Source organism: Vanessa tameamea, chromosome 2, assembly GCF_037043105.1.
Source record: "Vanessa tameamea isolate UH-Manoa-2023 chromosome 2, ilVanTame1 primary haplotype, whole genome shotgun sequence".
Lineage (NCBI taxonomy): Eukaryota > Metazoa > Arthropoda > Insecta > Lepidoptera > Nymphalidae > Vanessa > Vanessa tameamea.
In genome coordinates, this window is record NC_087310.1 from 5,742,170 (window position 1) to 5,763,402 (window position 21,233).

At 29.1% G+C, this 21,233-nt stretch overlaps 1 protein-coding gene across 7 annotated transcripts in view; it reads left to right on the forward strand.

The window, feature by feature from the left end:
- Window positions 1-12,987: 12,987 nt before the first annotated feature.
- LOC113401365 (mucin-4-like) overlaps window positions 12,988-21,233 on the forward strand; it is an 88,002-nt gene continuing 79,756 nt past the window's right edge. For all 7 annotated transcript variants that reach the window (XM_026641254.2, XM_026641257.2, XM_026641256.2 and 4 more), the window contains exon 1: window positions 12,988-13,203. In XM_026641254.2, coding sequence (XP_026497039.2) covers window positions 13,155-13,203 — 49 coding nt within the window. In that variant the 5' untranslated portion in view covers window positions 12,988-13,154. The remainder of the gene's footprint in view (window positions 13,204-21,233) is intronic.

Below are 21,233 nucleotides of genomic sequence, written 5' to 3' on the forward strand. Positions count from 1 at the left end.
GAAATTGACCATGGCTATTTGTAAGAAGATTTTTTAACTATGTCATGGTATTAAAATAAGTATTTCTCATATGTATATTTGGGAAAGGAGATTGTATTTCTTCTTATTACTTCTGTTAGTCAAGTTCATAGACTGAGTAGATAATTCCTTTGTGTGGCTTTACGGTTTTAAAAAGGTAGACAGAAAAATTCCGACCTTTTTCTATTGCCGCATTGAAAATACAAAGGATCATTTGTATTTAAAAGATTTTATAAAAATAGTGACTAAATAAATTGTAACATACCTTTTTGAATTTAACGTTTGCTTCAGGCTACTATATTCTTTCTTATGTAAGTTTTTAAAATTAATATTAAATTAAAAAAAAAACCCTGAATGTCTTTCGCCGTTTCCCTTATTTGTTTCCTAAATAGTGGTAATTTATACAAGACTGTTAGATAGAAAGTGTAACGTTTCTACATATTGTATTTAACAAGGAATTTATAATCTTATTTTGATATATTTCTTAAATATGCCAAGAAATCTATACGAAAACAAATTAATTCTAATTAAAATTAAAAAAAAAAACACTAATAAAGAACCATTAAATTAAGGTAATTCAAATAAATGTTATTATTACCTATTAAGTGGCAATTCGCCGCTTACTTGAGGCTCTAGCAGACCACTTTTGGTAATGAGATTAGAAACAATGAACAGATGTGGGTGGTTTTATAACATGAAACATGCCTTTTTACGTAATATCGTTGATATAATGCTACGCTTATACCAATTTAGCACAAATAAATATAATAGTTTTAAATGATCTGGCAAACCGCAAAAAGTGATTTAAATATTGTTGAAAGGTATACTTTAGCCCATGTAAATATATTTTACTATGCCTATATATGTACATATTTTATTGTTATTACTAAAAGAAGAACCGTAAGAATTACCTATGACTGACTTTAAAAGATTAATATTTAAAATGTTGTTATTTAAAAGCAATATCCGTTTGCCCGACGGTTATGTAGTTTACTTAATATATATACGTATGTTTGAAATGACTTTATTTGTGAACATTTAATCTTCCTATACTTAATTAGTGAAACAAGTAATGCTTTAAGGAAATAAATGTGCAAAACGGAAACAATTTTATTATATTAATAAAAAAATATATATAATTATTTTATTATATGCGCAATATTTGCAATATAAGATCTTTTAAAATCGATTTCAACGATCATTTTTTTTTAATCAAAAAGGTTATATAAATTATTTATTATGTATTTGTTATTTTTCAACACTACTCATTATTTTTTGACGAGCATATTTGAGTATAATTAATATTGAAATACTTTTAAAATTTATTTTTTGAATAGTTTTGCAATCCAAAATGTTTAAAAATGGTGTAAAAATATGAGAACGTTTATTTTTTAATTTATTGATATTTATTATGAATACAAAAACTGAATATATAATGTCCTTGAAAAGGAAAAGGGAAGTCCTTAAAATAATTATTATGAACACGAGTACCTACAATTTTATCAACTTTTATTTAAACGGGATAGGTTATAATATAATATATTAGAGTTTATCTTTGTTATAGTTTTAATTGCTTTGTTGTAATAAGTACGCATATAATTAATTAAACGTATATTATATGTAATAGAATGTTATGTTACAGATAAAAATGCCTGCAGGAAATGCCTCTATCACTTACTATTGAGCCATTATAAATGTATCTTTAAAACAATTGTAATAAGGTTTACATTTGATTGATGTTGCTGCCAATATGTATCGACAGTAATACGAGGTGATAGTTGAAAAGGTTTAACAGGTGACGCAAAGGCCGTTCGCAAGGTCGTATTATATCCGCCACGTGACACGGGGCGTGAAATAATATTAGAGTTCCGTAAGTTTTTTAAATGTTTATCCTGAATAAATTATTTATTAATTTCCGTTTTATGTAACGTCATTGGAATAAGATTATGATTTTTAATAACTGTGCTTTTAAATATATATTTTTTAATGAATATATATTTTTTATGTTTAAAAGTGGAAGATTGGTGAACAAATGATGATGTGAACATACGGTGACCACTTGAAACCGACATATTCCTTCGACGACCTACCGTGCATATACATTGACGCAATAAATAAGAAATATCAACTATTCCATGGGACCACCAGAGATTAGAACTATCCCGTGATTGGTGTCGGATAGACAATGTATTACGTTAGTAGGTGTTATGACTCCTTCAAATTATAGAAATAAATATAAAGATTTTAAGAAATAGACTTGTTTTCAAGTTTGAATATTGTTTTAAATATTATTTTTTTTACTCGTGTTATTTTCAATTAGACTACATAATTCACATCAAGCTTGGTTACACTGCTTTAAAGAATATAACTTTTATATATATTTATTACATTTAAAGTACAATTGCGAGGAACGTTAACAACATCTAAACCTTAAATAAAATAAAAAAAGAAGTTTTAGACTGATTTTATCTAAGGGGACGTGGCACGAAGCCTTACTATTTCCTACACTCGTCTTCACGATACATGTATCTATGTGCAGAAATTGTAAGAGTTATTCAGCTTTAAAGTGTGATCCAGTGTTCCAATCCAGATAAAATCTCGCGTCACGAGCGTGCGATTCGTGTTTTGTCGTAAATTCTGTTTAGCCTGCGTTTCCGCGTTCCGAGCCGCAGGGTGCCTGAACGAGAATCGCTGCCCAACTTGTTTCAACATACGACTGATGCTTTGCGCATGCGTGACGGATACGATACTATTTAAATGTTATACTTATATTGGTAACTCAAAATATAAATATTATAATGACTTAAGTTTATTATGTTAATATAAAAATAGAGAATAAAATTTTAGATTAGGTACTCATAACTATTTTGTGAAAAAGGTGTATTATTATAGGTATATGCATACCAAACAGCGAGTACAGTCAAGTATTGGAGTATAACCCAGCTAAATTTAAATATAATCCATACCGTACCGTAGCTTAAAATAAGCATTTTGGTAGCTTATTTTAAATGGTCTATTAAATCTCCTAATAAGATTTAATCTTTAATTCTGTAATAGTAATTACGCTTACAGATTATTTTTGTAATATATTTTTTTGTTTTTTTTGCATTGTGTTTCGAAACAAACTGTGCTATGAAGTAAGAAAGATGTAATAATAAAATTAATTTACAGTACGCAAGGTTTAAATAACCTTTACAAGTTTAAAAGTAAGTAACGTTAAACTTTTTTATAAATTTCAATGCTTCATTAATCGTATAATAAAATAAATAAATAAAATATTTTGATGATTATTATAAGAGTTCAGTCATAGCGCTTTTCCGCAGCATCTTCTTACAACAGATTGATTGACCAATTTATTTTCTGAGATTCATTTGGTTGTTTTTGATTTCAAAACTCATGACAAGATATTTATGTCCATTTTAATGGTCAGTAAGTACTTTAAGCCTTTGAAATAAAAATCAGTCGCGGTTCTTTGTTTACGTGCAGGGCGTTAATCTCAAGGCTTATCTTGGATTTTGACCTTCTACTGTTTTTCCCACAGTCCTTCTTATTAATTCTTACTATGGGTTCGACTAATGACAATGCATAATAATTCTAACTGACAACTTACAGTGGTCGTGTATCACTCTAATTACGATATTGTTATTCTAACATAGCTATTTGCGAATTATACTTCATAGGAAAGGAAAACATTATCCCTGTTACGCCTATAATTACACTGACTCACACTTCAAACTGGAACTCAAAAATACTAAGTATTGCTGTTTGGCGGTAGAATATCCGACGAGTAGCTTCCTAATTTACCACCAAGTATTTATGACCTCATTTTTATAATGAAGTTATTTAGTGTCGTATTGTTAGATACGGTGTATTGTAATAAAGAAACAATTCATTAAAAAATCTTTCGTGCTTAAAAAATAATGCTGAACATAGCCTCAAAATAATTCTATCATAATTATCAATTTGTTGAGTTTGTTTGAATTCTAGTGGTTTCCGATGTTCTTTGATGAGAGTAAATAAAAATAAGCAACCAATACCTTTCAAAATGGGATTGAAATATAACGAACCAAAAGATTGCTTGAAAAGCAACAGCCTCTAAATGTTACGCTGCTGGGTTAAGACCTCTTTTCTCATGCTGTTAGTGATTTCCTTCACCGTCATGCACGAAGTGAATTATAAACACCAAATTAAGCACATGAAAATTGAGTGATGCTTGCCTGGGTTTAAACTCGCAATCACTAGATTTACGATTAACCTCTGCGTTCATAACAAAACAAAACTCAAAAAAATGGTGCCTCTGAAATCATTATTGACTTTGTGCAAGCTTATAAGTAGGTAAGTTTTAGCATTATATGTATTTTTTGGACAGGTCCGGCTTATAATACTTTATATTGCTGGGTTTCGGTTTAAAGTATATTCAATTTGTGTATCTAAAAACAAGAGATACGTACTTGTCAGGTCTTATGTTTAATGCTACGAAATATTCAGTGTTTGATGGAATTATACATCTTATAGGTTCAATATCTATTGAGTTTGAGTATTTACCCGCTCTCAGATCTAATCTCATTTATTCTCCTTCTATAAAATTTAATTGCTGATCAATTTATCTTATTAAACATTATTGTAATGTTTAATTTTATCCCAACTAATATTATAAATGTGGAAGTGTGTAAATTTGTTACGCTTTCAGGTCTTAATTATTCAACCGATCATCTTGAAAATTTCCATACACTGAATACAGCGGTACTCCAAAAACTAAAGAGTATTTAAGACCTGGCTCCGTCTCACGTGCGATTGCCGCTGTGATTTGGAACTGTGATATAGATTATATTATAGTCTACAACGAACACTTTTAATGTAGCTCAATATGTTATAGACGGATAAAATGAAACTGTTTGGTGTAGATTAGCCAAGGCAGTATCGATATACGTGTTTATTATAATATATTGTGAGCAGAACGAATTTCGATTAAGTCAATAAATGTAAAGGATCTTTTTTATATTTATATCCGTGTCTTTGTTTAGATATTTGCTTTTATTTGTATTATTAATTTTTACTTTTGATAACCTCGATTGTCTTGTGGCTATTAGGCTGCAGACCCCGGATTTTGGATACAAATCTGGGGCTGGCTAATAAATTTATTGGTTTTGTCAAGATTTGTTTATTGTTTATATGAATTGAATTCAAAATTAATTAAATTCGTCATTAATTCATCAAGTAAATTAAGTGCTTGAAATGTTAGTGGTACTTGTTTAAATTTAAAATTTCAGTCACGTCAATTTACTTGTAGTCATACGTTTTCTTACCATTGAGTAAACTTATCTTTTTTTTAAATATTTATTATTGATATTCATGATTAACATGCGTTTATTGTTTTAAACATATACGTGTTATTATATTGGGGGAAGCATAGTCGCGAGCAATTTACGTGAATACGTTCTCAAACCAAGGTCGTTGCTGCTTGTGGGGATAAGTGAGTGAACAATTTAGTGGAACAGAACAATAAGCTGGTTTAAATTACAGCGAAATCATCGCCAATGTTATACACAATCTCTCGCGTGTAGGGTAAAAAATTATAGGACGTTTTGTAATATTTTCATATGTCAACACTGCTTAAATTCAATAATTTACGTCACTTGATATTAAGATTAATTGGCTATGACACTATGAGATTTTTTAATTCAGGCTACAGAAGAAGACTAAATGAGCAGCCAAATTGTATTAAAGTCAAAGTAAAAGACAGCCCGTAAATTTCCTGCAACGCTTGTCCAATCCGTTCAGTAGTTATATATGTGGCAGAATTTCATCCGATCCATATAGGTTTCTTCACAATGTCTTGTTATGTTATGTTAATATACTTTATTGTACACCACAAACAACAATACAGAAATCTTAGGATTACACACAAAAAAAAAGTATAACCAATTATTTTATGTGTTGTACAATGGGCAGACTTATGGCTAATTAGCCATCTCTTGCAGACAACCCAATCTGAGAGAGATTTTTTTTAAACCATCGGGGTAGGCGGTGCAATCATAAACTTACATACAAATATTTACACACTAATACTTATACTTGATACATATATAAATATATATAATATTTTCCCTCGCCTCGGTTAAAATTTGTTCTAACGAATAGCCAACTCGTCACTATTTAGTATTTAAATAAGTTAAAATGTACTAAGAATTGAATTAAGATACTGTATTACAAAATATTGCAGCAAATGACATTTCATATTGATATCGAGCTATCGATTTGAACGGACAAATCTGATAGTTCAATGTGATTGGTAAAGGATTTATATATATTATAGTTCAAAGAAAATGGTTTCTTTGTAAAAGTGTAAGGTGTTCTGAAGTCCATTCGAAGGCAACGTTTGAATTTATTGACGTCGTAGATCTTGGCTTACAACAGAGCCTATTTATAAAGAGAAAAAAATATATATCGATTGCATTCCTCGCGCTGGGAGATGCAAGTGGGCGTACGTTTACCCTTGTAACTTACTTATCCTTAGAAAGTATACGTGTTTCCTGAACTACTGATTTATATTATAATTAGTTGCAAAATAATTAACAAAATGATTTTAGGTCGCAATTAGATTTCCAAATATCAGCTTTATAATTATTTTATAATACTATGGCTTTAGTTTTAAGGATTGCATATTAAAACAATAGAGCACCATCATCTATTGTTAACACGATATACGTATAATAAAAAAAATATATTGTCATTGAGTAAGTGGCAACTTACTAATTCATTCCTGAATAAATTACGTATTTATCGGCTAGTGTTGTATTGGCAACTTTTAAATGATACAACTATGTGACGTAATTTTTATCGACCGATTAAATAAATAAACGAGTTGATGTATAATATCACTAGAGGTGTAATAGCTGTCTTACTATCTTTTATTGCAATATTGTACCGGCTTTTAGTAGTATTTTTTCGTCACATTGCAATCGTACTAAGACAAAGCACTCGTTACAAAAGCACATACTGGTATGTGTAACGCGAATTGTATTATAAATGATTCTTAAATGACCGCATTTATATTATAACATACCTCATTTTTTAATATTGTCGATGATTATTTTGTTTTAAAACTATCACACAATTTACGTCTTTATTAAGTATTATTAAAGTTTGTTTTTGCATGACGTGAAATTACCGTTTGTATCAACGAGTGTATAAATTAAAATAAAATGCCAGTATAATTTGATCTCTTTTATACATTTAGAATCTAACAAGTTGTTTAAAGATGTGAGATGATGGAGGATCTTAGTTAATGGTAAAGCGCCTAGACGAGATGGGGCCGGTTGATAACAAATTGCTTAATTATTATTTCAACAATAGCTCTCGCTAATGTATTACAGACGTGTAATTTGACCCTGTATTCTTTACGATGGTTGCATTTAGCAAGTACAGAAGGTTGGTTAATTACAATGTTAAACTAAATATTCACTTAATGGCATTTTTTTTACAGAGAAATGTCTATATAGTATAATATAATTTAACTACATATAATATTTATTGCGGCAAAAATGTCGTAATTTATTTATATTATTATTTCAATTTTAAATTTAAATTACGAGAATACGTCAAAATTACCAACTTTTACAAAGCGTTGCGTATTAATAATCGTAAAATGAATTCCTTTATTTACACCAGATTGAAATTTCGTAATGTTACTTAAAAAGTTGTAACCAATAATGTAATTTATCTCCTCTTATACGTTATTTTGAAATATGTGTTGGTCTGATGGATTTCACTTCGAAATCAGAATTTTAAGCCTAACGTCATGATGTAATAGAAATTGGTAAATATGAACAGTCTTCGAAATGTTTATAAGAAATTAATTATAATTTACGTTCTGTAACCATTTAAATATATTAAATCTTTTCATTAATTGCCTTGATCTTTAATTTTTTTTATTACAACATCAGTTGTTTACCTATTGCAACCGTTTTATTAAATACAATTTTAAAATTCAAAACGATCATTCCCATTTGAACTGGCACTTGGACATCTTATTTCTGTAAGAAATATAAGCCATTTCACAAATTAGTTTGGTGGTGGGGCTTTGTGCAAGCACGTCAAGCACAGCAAGTAGGTACCACCAATTCATGACGTATTCTACTGCCAAATAGCAATACTTAGCATTGTTGTGATCTGGTTTTTAAGGATGAGAGAGCCAGTGTAACTACAGGCACAAGGGACGTAACATCTTAGTTTCTAAGGTTGGCAGCGCATTGATGATGTAAGGAACGGTTAATATTTCTTACAGCGCCAATGTTAATGGGTGGCGGTGACCACATAAAATCAGGCGGCTCATATGCCCGTTTGCCTAGGTATATTATATACATATAAGTGTGGTAACGGGGTCTAAGTTGTTTTATGCTTTTTTAAACTAGCTTAAAAAGGCTCACATCTTTATTATTAAATATAATTAGGCAGACTGGTAAATAAGCTCTGTTTATATATTTTATTTATAGAATAATGTTAGACTACGAGAAGTGTATGAGCTATAAATAAGGACTACTTATTAAAATGAAAAAATAAGTAAATACAAAATCAGTGTAAGTATTTATACTTTAGTAATATTATATACTTAATTTAATTTTTAGTTATTAAGGAGCGATTGTTTCCGGTGTGTTTTCATACTTAGAAGCGGTTCTCAAACTTTGTTATTTTTCAAATGTTATTTCTTCTTATTATTATATAAATAAACGCCCGCATTCATGTATACATAAAGAAAACATAGTTGCACATTAAGTGTCATTGTTGATGTCCATGTGGATTTAATGTAATAATAACATTATATAACAATAAGCCAATTATTATCACACAAGTGGGTTGATTATCGAATATAATGTGTCAGTAATGCGGGCAGTCGGTCGTTACCTTCGCGAAATGGAAAGTGTTACACAGATCGCTTTTGGCTTTATATAATATTGCACCGATGCATTGCTCTTATCGGACATCGATTAATAATTTTATCGATTACATTAACAATTAAATTAGTTGTTTATATAGAGTTTTTCAAACTATACCAACTTTATTATTGCAATAATAACGAATACTATACACTGTAGATAGTTTTTGCAGTATTACTCCAAGTCATATTTTAAATGTCAAATATATCAAATTTAATTTGGAATTAGATATGAATATTTGCACCAGTAATTTTTTCACTTTCATTTTGTGATAACTTAAATTATTTTTACCTATATATTTATGTTAATATATACGTACAGTATGAAGATTAAATTCCATCGGATGTATAAAAATAATTAATAACGTAAAAAAATATCCTGATTATGCGATATTTTTAAGTTTTTATTTGATTTTATTTAATAATTGAATAACTGAACTAATAAATAACTAGCGAATTAACTTATCTGGCTGTTAAAAGGACTAATATAATTGTCGCATTTTTCAATGACCATTAATTAAGCTAATACTTATGACTGAATTTTAGTTGAAAACTTCACTGTACTTTTTTATGAGCGAGAAACACGCATATGCAATGTGTGTTAGAAGAGGACAGCAAAAGTTTAGCCTTTTCCTTTATCGTCAAGTCTTTTTTGTGGAGATTTGCAGTTTTGTTTTTCATATTTTTTTAGTGATTCGGACGTTTTGATACTAATAGAATCAAAGAAAAGAATGCTCTGATTATTTCAATACTGCTGAAGTTGCAATAGTAATTTAATTAATTATGTCGACAAGACAATAAATTAAAGACAGATGTGGTCACTAATAAAGACAAAGATGTCGCTTGGAAGAATATTGAGTATTGTTTTAACTCGTGTCGTTTATCGGATAATAAACACATGGATGACATTAGAGTATGAAGGTATCAAAAAATATACCAAAAATAAATCTTCTCTGCAACGGAAGGAGATTATCTGTTCGTCAATAGTGACGTTAGTGTCCATAATTTCTAATATAAACGTTATACCATCGAATAGACTTTTAAATGGCCGTTAAAGAGGCAGATTGATTTATACATACCTCAGATTGATTTGCACATATCGAAAAATGCAATATTTTGTTATCTGTCAAATAAGTACTACGTAAGTTTTACTACGTATCTGACAATTGGAAAGCGGCTTTTAATGTAATACGTTTTTTATACGAGCTGTTAGATTGAACGGCGCCGCTTTATAAAAAGGCTACTGTTAATTGAATGCTAATTAAGCTAGATGCCTGTATCATATATATGTATGAAATATTTTAATAAACATTTATCAAAAGAGTGTAACCACCCGAAACGCGGTCAATATATTAATCAAGTTACAAAACTAATTAATTTTCTTAACTTAATACCAAAAAGTTATTAAAAGTAAATTTTTGTAACTTTCCTGATATCGAGCACAAGGCCGACTAAAAGATACGTTTTTAGTATGGAGGTATTACCAAAATCAAGATATACCCGTCTTGGGATAAAATTATGATGAACTATATGAGATAAGTTATGTTCATATTATGACAATACGCTACGATACGAATAAAGATAATGAACAGGACCTTTTATTTATCACCCTTATGAACTATGTCTTGCTTAAATGTTGAATAGTAAAAAAAATCCTTCATGTCTACCGTTTGTGTCAACATTGTTGATTCGTATATTATTTAAATAAATGTATATGTGCAGTAATAATGATGTGAATACTATATAATACTATTTTGTTTTAATAAAATTTTAAAGGTCATATTTAAATCAATAATCAATTGACATTAATTATAACACAATTACCAAGTAACATACATACCTTTGTGTTTCAAAAAAATAGCTTATTTGCTTAACGCATATCACCAGATTTTCCAGAGAGAAAGAGATTCTGATGCAAAAAAAAGTAACGACACACGAATATAAAATGATCTAGAGCCTCAATTAGCTGGTAGTTATTTTCAATATTTCTCAATGACATGTACAATTAATTAAAGAAATATCGTTGGCGGTGTGAAAGAGAATACAGTGCTATGCAAATCTTCTTGCAATAACGTTTATTATGAGTTTCATCATTCAAGAAAACGTAAACGATTTTTTTTGTTTGATCCTGTACGATGAGACTACGAATACTTCTTTCAAGTGAGATGTAAAAATAAATTTCAAAGATTACTATCAAAAATATCTACTTTCGTAATCATTATATCCGGTATTATATACAGTTATTATTGTATTAAATACAATGCGAAAAATTTCCCGCGATTGGAAATAAAAAAGTAATGTCATTAAAAATCATTATTATAAATATATGTTTAAGTTGATACAAATACATTAAATACATGATTATTTTAAAAGAAAAATTGTAAAAAAAACGGAAGAAATAGCTCTATGCATTTATGCTTTAAGGAAAAGACATCAACGGGATCCTATACATATGATACAGAGTTGTAAAAAGTTAATGCTATTATGTTGAGATTTTGTTAACGTGGTCATTGTTATGTTGACATCTGCATTATAATGTTATGTAATAATGTAAATTAATTTGAGACCATCAACGAATATTTTTAATGTTTTAATTATAACACTATAGTTTTAATTTAATCTTCTTTTTATATTACATTAATGGCCTGTAAATTTTCCACTGCTGGGCTAAGGCCTCCTCTCCCTCTGAGGAGAAGGTTTGGAGCATATTCTACCACGCTGCTCCAATGCGGTTTGGTGGAATACACATGTGGCAGAATTTCGTTGAAATTAGACACATGCAGGTTTCCTCACGATGTTTTCCTTCACCGCCGAGCACGAGATGAATTATAAACACAAATTAAGCACATGAAAATTCAGTGGTGCTTGTTTGGGTTTGAACCCGATATCATCGGTTAAGATGCACGCGTTCTATCCAGTGGGCCATCTCGGATTTTTTTAATTTAATCTTATACAAGTCGTAAATACTTCAAGTAATCATTGAAGTTTAATGGCAGAGTAATTTGATTTCCAGTCTTTTCATTCATCTCTACACAATTGAAGGAAGTTACGATTTAACGGAACCTTGACCAATTAAAAAAACTAAATTTTATAAAATTATAGAATTCTTGTGAAGATTTTCGTACAGATACAGGATTAATTTATCAAGTGTACGTGAATGGAAAAATCCGATACCTCTTTTGATGAAAATAGAAGCTGCACTTAGTTTGTGTTCGGTTTTTGTTCGCGTTAAATTTAAATCTGAGATCTGACTCTCGATGGTGAGTCTGGGTGAATTTGAAAAAAAACATTATCAATACCAAAGAAACAAAAAAAAACTTTGTGGTACATGCTTTTATATAAACATCAATCAAATTATATATACGTTGTAAGTTCTCAGGCAATGGTCACATCCGAACGTAATGTGTTTCTCAAGGAAATGTAATAGACATCCTAAATCCATTGCGAATCAAAACAACTCCTTCCCAAACACATTAAAAGCAATGTAATAATTTAAAATAGATTCTAAAACAATAGCCGCTTAATGTTAATCTACGTTAAAACAGCTAACGAATGATATTCAGATTTTAACCTTATCTAAAATAACTAGATTTCAGATCGAAAATTAAATCGAAATATCTATTGACGGATTGATATAACAATTATTTTATCAAGATATATTTATAATATCGTGTCGAAGATAAGAGATTAGTTTATGTATGAAATATTTAATTTATTTTGTCTTCGAAAAGAGACAGTCGTACAAATTTTGTTTTAAATATATTATTTATTATTATTAATTGCATGAAATTGTCATTATATTATATGCATGTAATTATTTTTAGGAATTTAGGAGTATATTGCTGATGTTAAGTTTTTATAAAAATAAACTTGTTTTCAATATTATATAATCACGGGACATTGAGTGAAAAAGGGATTAAATCGTTTTAGTGATATACCTATATCGAGATCGATTCAAATCTCGCTGTGCAGATATAATGTTAATTTCAGTCGTATCACGTAACATAAATCTAGAACCACAATCTCCCCATCCAGCTTAAATCCCTGACATTTCGCTTCCGAGCCCTAACGTCCCCACTACATACCACGGCACTTGGTATCGCAATCACTAACGCGCTGAACTCCCGCGCGTCGAGTCGCGCTATGCGTCGGTGGTGAATTTGAATTAGTGTAGTGCAGTGTTCGTGTTCAGTGATTTAAGATGAAGTCTCTCAGCGCTACCGCGCTACTCACGCTAGCTGTTATTGCAGGTGAGGATATGCTAAACATTTCAGGACGATTTTATGACTTGACTTGCAATCAATATAAAGATTTTCGAAGGAATATACATCATAATTTTCTTGAATTTTACAATTAAAAAATATTCAAAATAAAAACTCATTATTTAATCAAACGTTGAATAATTTATTATATTTTTACAAAAAGATTAACAGAAGCTAAAATTGTGTTTTTAAACGCAGTAAACGAATGCTTCAAATAACTTACTGATTTATCGAATGATATTTTGCTGCGGTTGGAATTTTCGCGGTGTGTTTGCTTCGAGCAATTAAATAACACAGGAAAATGAAGTGGGCATACGACACGGTGATTTATATACATTTGTTATTATAAACTGCGTGCAATCGTGTGATTTATGAGTACAAGAAATATTATCAATTTTATTTTTAGTTTGACTAAAAACTGCATTCATATCTTATGATCGGATTGTATAAATATTAAAAATTTACAAGTATTCGAGATAATTACCGTAGAATATACACTAAAAACCCGCGAAACGTTATATTCTATAAAAGTTTTAAGGATAGCGACAGTTCAATGTAATTTATTTTTCACAAAATTATCAAAGAAACGAACTTAATAATGTTTTATTATTAAAACGTAATGTACAAGTCGAAAACTTAAAAATGACTTTAATATAATCAAAAGAACTTTCTTCTCGACTCTTGCGTCATTTCGCAATTTAAATAAACTCTCTTCTGAATATTTAAGAGTATATTAAAAAAATACAATCCAAATAATTTACTAGTTGCAAAATACATTATTGAAATTATATAATTGTTACAATTCGGTGGAATATTTTACATATATTATAATAAAATTGAATACAAAATAGATGCATTGTTTTTAAAATGTAAGTGTAATATAAAATAGAATTCACAGAAAAAGTCGATCTCTGAAATTATGTAATAGTTTAGAAATTGCATTTTAGATTGATATAATTCCATACTATATTATGCAGATCACACTCATCGATTGTGAATTGAACTTTCGTTTTCTATTAACGGTAATGTAGTATTTAACTAAAGCCCTGAAGTTTTTTAAAATATTTTCGAAATGAATACGTATTGAATAAAATTTTTGAACTATATATAGATCGGAAAAAATAACGATAATATGTTTTTATTCATTCTAAAATATCTACGAAACAAAATATTAACATCAAGATAGATTTTGAAGGGAATCTCGTCCACACAATTAATTTACGGTTACCAGTTTTATTTAATTTTAAATTAAAGTTTTTTTCTGCAATAAATATTTAATGGAAGAGTTTTTATTTATTTTGTTTAACTTTAAATTGATTGTTATATAATATAAACAGGAATATATGACTTTTTAATTCTTTGTCGGCCTTATTCTATTTAGAAATAAAAATTAATTGTGCTATCGCAAGTTGTTTGTAATTGTCAGTAGTTGCGTAATATCGGTCTACGCGTGTACCGCCACTGCAACCATAAATTGTGCGTGGAGTCGAATATATATCGCTTTTCCTTTTATGGACGTTTCGTTTAATACGTAGTTTGTCATTTGTATTCTGCATTATTTTTTGGATATGTTAGAATATAAATAGCATTATAAATACAAAGATTTTTATCAGTAAGTCACAAGTTATTTAAATAAAATTTACAGATGAAGAAAAGAAACAGATCCCTAATTATGACTATCTTTTCCAACTGGGATAAACTTTAATCAAGATATTTGCTTTTATTTAAATAGAAAAAGTTTATTTAATAACGTTAAGATTAATACGAAAGCCAGTTTAAAATGTAAAACATACTTTAAAATTTCAATATACGTTAAAAAAAACAAACAAGTGTTTGATTGGATACCGTTGAAAAATAAATAATATACTATAGGGTATATTTTATACATAAGGATTATTTTATATTAGTTACTTAATAAGGTACCTATATATACTTTCCTTTTTTAAATATTTGCTAAGCACCTAGTTTTACGTAAGACTCAACTAGAGTAACATTATATATTATAAAATATTTTTCGCAATAATTAAAAAAAAAAAAGTTAATGACCGTTTGTTATTTTTCATGTAATATATTATTATGTAAGCCTAGTTTGACCAATTTGCTTACTGACATATTAAGGCAATGACAAAAAAAATCGCACACTTAGATTCTTGTAATAGATTAAAAATACGACAACAATTCTTTTTTTTAATAATTTTATTAATGATTTATGATTTATTCAATAACTTTTGCTTTAAATTAGTTATTTTCGATTTTGTATAAATTTGGTGACGTTGCGAAAGTCAAAATTGTATTACAATTGTCAATGCCAACCTTCGAAGCACTGATAATTTCATTACATAGTTACATAATAAAACAAATAAACTAAGAAACGTATATATAAATACTTGTAGATATAAGTTAATCAAAGTTTAAATAAATTTTAGAATCGCAGGTTCAATTTGTAACTAAACTTATCGGGTTTTTTCAATTGAATTTCCTGTTTTTCTCGTTCGTGTGCTTATAAATTTCCTTTAAGATTTTAAGTTAATTTTTATTGGAATATAAATTTTATTCTGAATCAATTGATACCTTAACTAAATTACTATTTACTAATTAGGGAATTTCGAATTAACGCAAACTCTGGTAATACGAACTGTTTAATCAATGCAGTGCTTCTATTTTTAAGGCGATTTTTAGATTGTCTGTCTTTTTCAGTGACTAGTAGGCACGGCTTTTCATTTAAAGATGATATAATATTTATGTTTCATAAATACTTCGGTTAAGACTAAGCAGATTCCTTATTCCGCTAGATACTATCAATTACATGTTTATTGACCTTTTAAAATAAAATACATGAGTCATTTTGAATAAATATTGTTTTGCTGGAGGTCGTTAGGTTCAGTATTCTTATCATCATAGTATTAATTAAATTAAGGATCGTATTTCTGATGAACCCAGTCGTTTTTGTTGTGTACCAACACTTGTTTTAAATATTAAAATTAAGTAATTTCTATTTTATATATATAAATTAACTTATTTTTTATATTATAAATCTTTTTCTCTTGTACTCATATTTAAAAAAAGAATACAATATACTCATTCAAGTTTGTTTCATGGCTAATAAAATAGTAAGACATATATTTTTATGCATAAACTAGACCACGAATATTGTAAATGAATATTCTAACTTACATTTTTAATATTGCATACACAATAGTTACTAGAGATATATTTGCTGTCAAATGTCTTTTATACGAAGTTGTTCATCCTTTCTGTAACTGTTCTCATTCTGCAATACTTCATGCCTCTACTTACGTCCGAAACACAATTGATACGCTTGTTTTTCGACGGAAACTACAAAGCATCGACAGTTGCTCCACAACCGAATTATCCACGCTTCGGTATTGTTATGCAAACACTTTTCGAGTTCGATATCAGAATCGAGATTTAGAGTCGTAGTAGTGGTTTTATAACTAATAAAAATTTCTTTGTTATTTTTTTTTTATTTTCCGCTGATAGCTAATACTTGCAAAGACATTTATTTGTATAAATACTTACCTTTTTGGGAAATAAAAAAAAAAAACATTTTTCAGTTTTTTAAAAGAAACATTATTCATTCTATTTTATATGTACAATTTTTTTTGACTGTATTTGAAAGGCAAATACATTATAAAGCGTATTAGTTTAAACGATTGTATGGAACCACAATAGATTATGTCGGCCAAGGCTTGTTTCACAAACGCATTAACGATTCCGTTCGCATCCACAAGTTTTGTTAGGTCTAGTCTAGGAACCAAACATCGAGGTTTTTGTTACACAACTAATCGGGAATGCACTTGACATGAATAAAAAAAAAATGAAGAATTTTAAAACCAGTTTAAAATTAAAAATATTTATATTGTAATAACATGTAAATGAAATAGTTTGTTCGATAAAATGTTTCGATGCCTTAGTGCCCGTTGAATATGACGATAAAAATACAAATAGTATTTTTTTAGGATCTACAATAGAATTTAGAAATAATATTGCAGGAATCGCGGTTAATGCTGGTGTTTATTGAAATCCGTTGTTTGCTTTTGTTTGTTTGAAAGTAAACATCAGATCTTAAGGAAGTCTAAATGGTTTAAACCTTTGACAAACGAAAAAATTTTTTTCTAAAACTAGACGTGAAGGAGTTACGCACGAAGCAATTTAAACATCGAAATTTAGAACCTCCTCATTTTTTGAAGTTGGTTAAAAATTAAAACAGACGCATACAGGAAAGCATAAGAAAAAGCAAATAATGCGATGGTAATTAATTATATTGTATGTGAACAATAGCACTCATTATGTTGACGTAGTCGGGTAGAATATTTATGATTTGAACGCTTTCCACGGTATTGTTACCAAAACTATATTAGAAACAACAGACAGGAATCTCATAAAGAATAAACCTACATACAAAAAACAAATCACATTACATTAACAGCCTGTAAATTTCCTGCTGGGCTAAGGCCTCCTCTGCCTTTGAGGAGAAGGTTTGAAGCATATTCCACCACGCTGCTCCAATGCGGGTTGGTGGAATACACATGTGGCAGAATTTCGTTGAAATTAGACACATGCAGGTTTCCTCACGATGTTTTCCTTCACTGCCGAGCACGAGATGAATTATAAACACAAATTAAGCACATGAAGATTCAAACCCAGGTTCAAATCCAGGCAAGCACCACGCTTGCCTGGGTTTGAACCCGAAATCATCAGTTAAGATGCACGCGTTCTAACCATTAGGCCATCTCGGCTCAAATCACAAATCACAAATAAGAAATAAATATTCATACAGAAAAATATAAAAAATATATTAATTGAAATGTTATACTATATGAAATCAATTTTATGCGATACACAATATCTAATTTAATAATATATGTTTATAAGAACACGCCTTAATGACTAATTTCAGTGTAGGTTAGGACTTAAAAACGATAATTATTGATTTTAATTTATCGAAAACACATTAAAGACGTGCGAGTTTTTGTTAAGCTAATTAAAAAAATATCTTAAGAACGAAGTCACTGGTTTGCGTCGATATTACAATTAATATTTTTACCAGTTACTTTTTTGAATACATCTCAAGTCAAGATCAAGTAATAAAAACTCTTAAATTACCTTTAGTTATACATTCAAATTCTTTATCATTGACAATAATACGTTATAATAATTACATGTTATATATAATTATTCATACATAATTATTGTAAAATGGGTTCTTTCAAAATATTTCCAATATCATGAATATATTATATGAATATGCATGTCATTCAAGTTTTCAAAAACGAATTAATTTAAGTATTTCGTCTGTGCAACATCGGGAGTGACTGTTAGAAATAAACACGTCATTAATACGATCGACAGGTCATCGTCACCGTTTTGTTTAATTTATACCTTATATAATAGGTCAAAGTTTACACAATTGTTCGAATCAGTATCGTATTAGCTAATCCTTCGCAAGGTTATTAATAAAATGTGGGCGAGTCAGTTATTTCTAGTACAGATCAAAATTTATGGTCTTTTGACGACATCATTTGGTAAGGGTTTCTTAACACCGTGACTGAGACGCAATCGTTTTTGAACGCTGTGACAAAATTGTATTTGGAAAATGTTAATCTTGACTATGGAAATAGTAATACATTATCGCCCTTTGCAAAATCACTGTGTTAATTTTAAACCACTTTGTTTTTTTTTTTTTTAAAATAAAATTAAAACAAAATCAAAAACTTGCCTCTCACCAATTAATTCACAATTTTCAGAGTCATCGTTATTAATGACAGGCGAACGTTTTTTTATGAAATGGCTTCCATATTGATTCTTTTATTAAATTTATTTATATTTCTCCTAACGTTAATGAATGCTTAGTAATAATAAATATGTCATTTTTGTCGAAGAATATGTGAATGATACTACAAATGCTTCGCTAACCCTTCAGTCTTAGATATTATGTTCTTTGTGTGTATTATTAAATTGCTTCATTTGCAATTCAAACTATTGCGTGGTACCACCCAGGCGGGCCCGCACAGAGCTCTATCATTATCATTAGAATTATAAGGTATTCATCCATCTTTCGATTATACAGACATAGTAAAATTAGTGTATCAAGAGGTTTTCTGATTTCGTATAACATTCTTTAAGTCTCAAGATAAGTGATGACATCAGGAGCGGGGTATCGATTATCGCACAATTGTTTACCTAATATTAAACAGAACGTATCCAAATGATCGTAACGCACTAATTACTCGCCATGCGTTACGATGTAAAGAAATGGTATTACGCAAGAATGGCGGAATAAGATATTTTTTATTGTTTAGTAACTGCACTTTCACGGTCATGAATGCTTGACTTTCCTTACATTGTACACAAGGTTCGCTCATTAAACAATTACATCATTACTATTTAATCCGATAGAGTAATTTGGTCGCTTTCAAACATGTGTGAAATTTTGATAGACTTTAATGTTTGTTACTTGGATATTTTTTAAGAAGTATTTGGAGTTTTGAAACAATTAGTGTTTAGTCTCAGCGAAATCAATGGTTCACTTCTCTTAACTGCTTTGGTGCAATGAATATGTCCAACATCATATTACGCCTCAAAAGAACACTTTTAAATCGGTCCATTATTAATATAAAGATAAAGCAGTTGTTTTATATGAGAAGCATTGAAATAATATATGTAAACAATTCTTAACTGATAGTGTATGTTCGTTTCTCATTTGCAAAGATTTTAAATAGAAAAAATATTAATCTAACTGATTAACGAACAAATAAAATGAATGCACAAAAAATAAGTATCACAGCAGTGCAGCCAAAATATATTTAAGTATAAAATAGTTTTAAAAATCTTATAGTCATCTTTTAACGTTACATTAAAAAAGTATTTTTGAACGAATTATTAAAACACGGAAGTCAATATAATAAGCAAGATATAATAAAGATAAAAAGGAAAGTGCATTCGTGAATAAAACAAGTCATTTATAAAAAAAAGAATAGGAGTTTCCCTCTCAAGAAATCGTTACTTTTATTGCTAACTCCGTAACGTAAAATAACGCTAACACTTCCAGTTTGTTCGTAAGTGAAAACGCGCAGGCTCATCTACACACACATGCTCGGTCGTAACTAACATGCAATTAGTTCAAATGTGTGGGTGAGCTCTCATTTGTGCATAGCTATACAGGTTGATTGGTGAGGTACAATTACATTGTTTTTTCGTGATATGATGTCGCAAGTAATTATGTTTCGGATTAAGCCAAAAGTTATAATTCTTGTGAGAGATTAATATTTATTTAAATATTAATAGTACTTCTAACTCTTCAGTAAAAGATGTTTCTAAGTCTTCTTGCATTTTCCAAAATAAAAACCTGTATCATGTTTTATTTCATAAACGTTTTCAGTGTAAAATTATGTCGATTGTGATTGAATAGAAAAATCTTCAAACACCCAGAGGATACGAATACAAAGTTCAAGATATACAAATATATCCACCGTAAAGTTAAAATGAATGTATAGTCATTCTATTAGTTGACCGTTAGGACAAAACAACCACAAAGAATTATAAGATTAATAGAAAACACGATTTGAAAGCTAATGGCTGATTTAATAACCTTCAGTTGTTTTTGTATTTTTAAGCAAACAAGAAGAAAAACTAAACGAAAACATTTGGTGACTATTACAATGGTGCGAAGTAACCGAATATATTGTAGATTCTAATTCATACGATAAGTAAATAATATTGTTTGCTATTTGAACAAACTGCCCAGTGATAGGAATTCAAATATGTATTAATTTTATGGTTATCCTTGTAAGTTTGCGCATATTACTGAACATATATGGTTTAATGGTAAACATTGTGGTTTAATAATAAGAAGTCAATTGATCAATTCGAGTAATCGACATTGACGTCACAATTTGACATATTTATCTTGGATTAAATAAATACTGATATTTAATTTGATTTAAATAAAAATTCAATTTTGTAATGTGTTCGAATTGTATTGTAAGTTGCGTAGG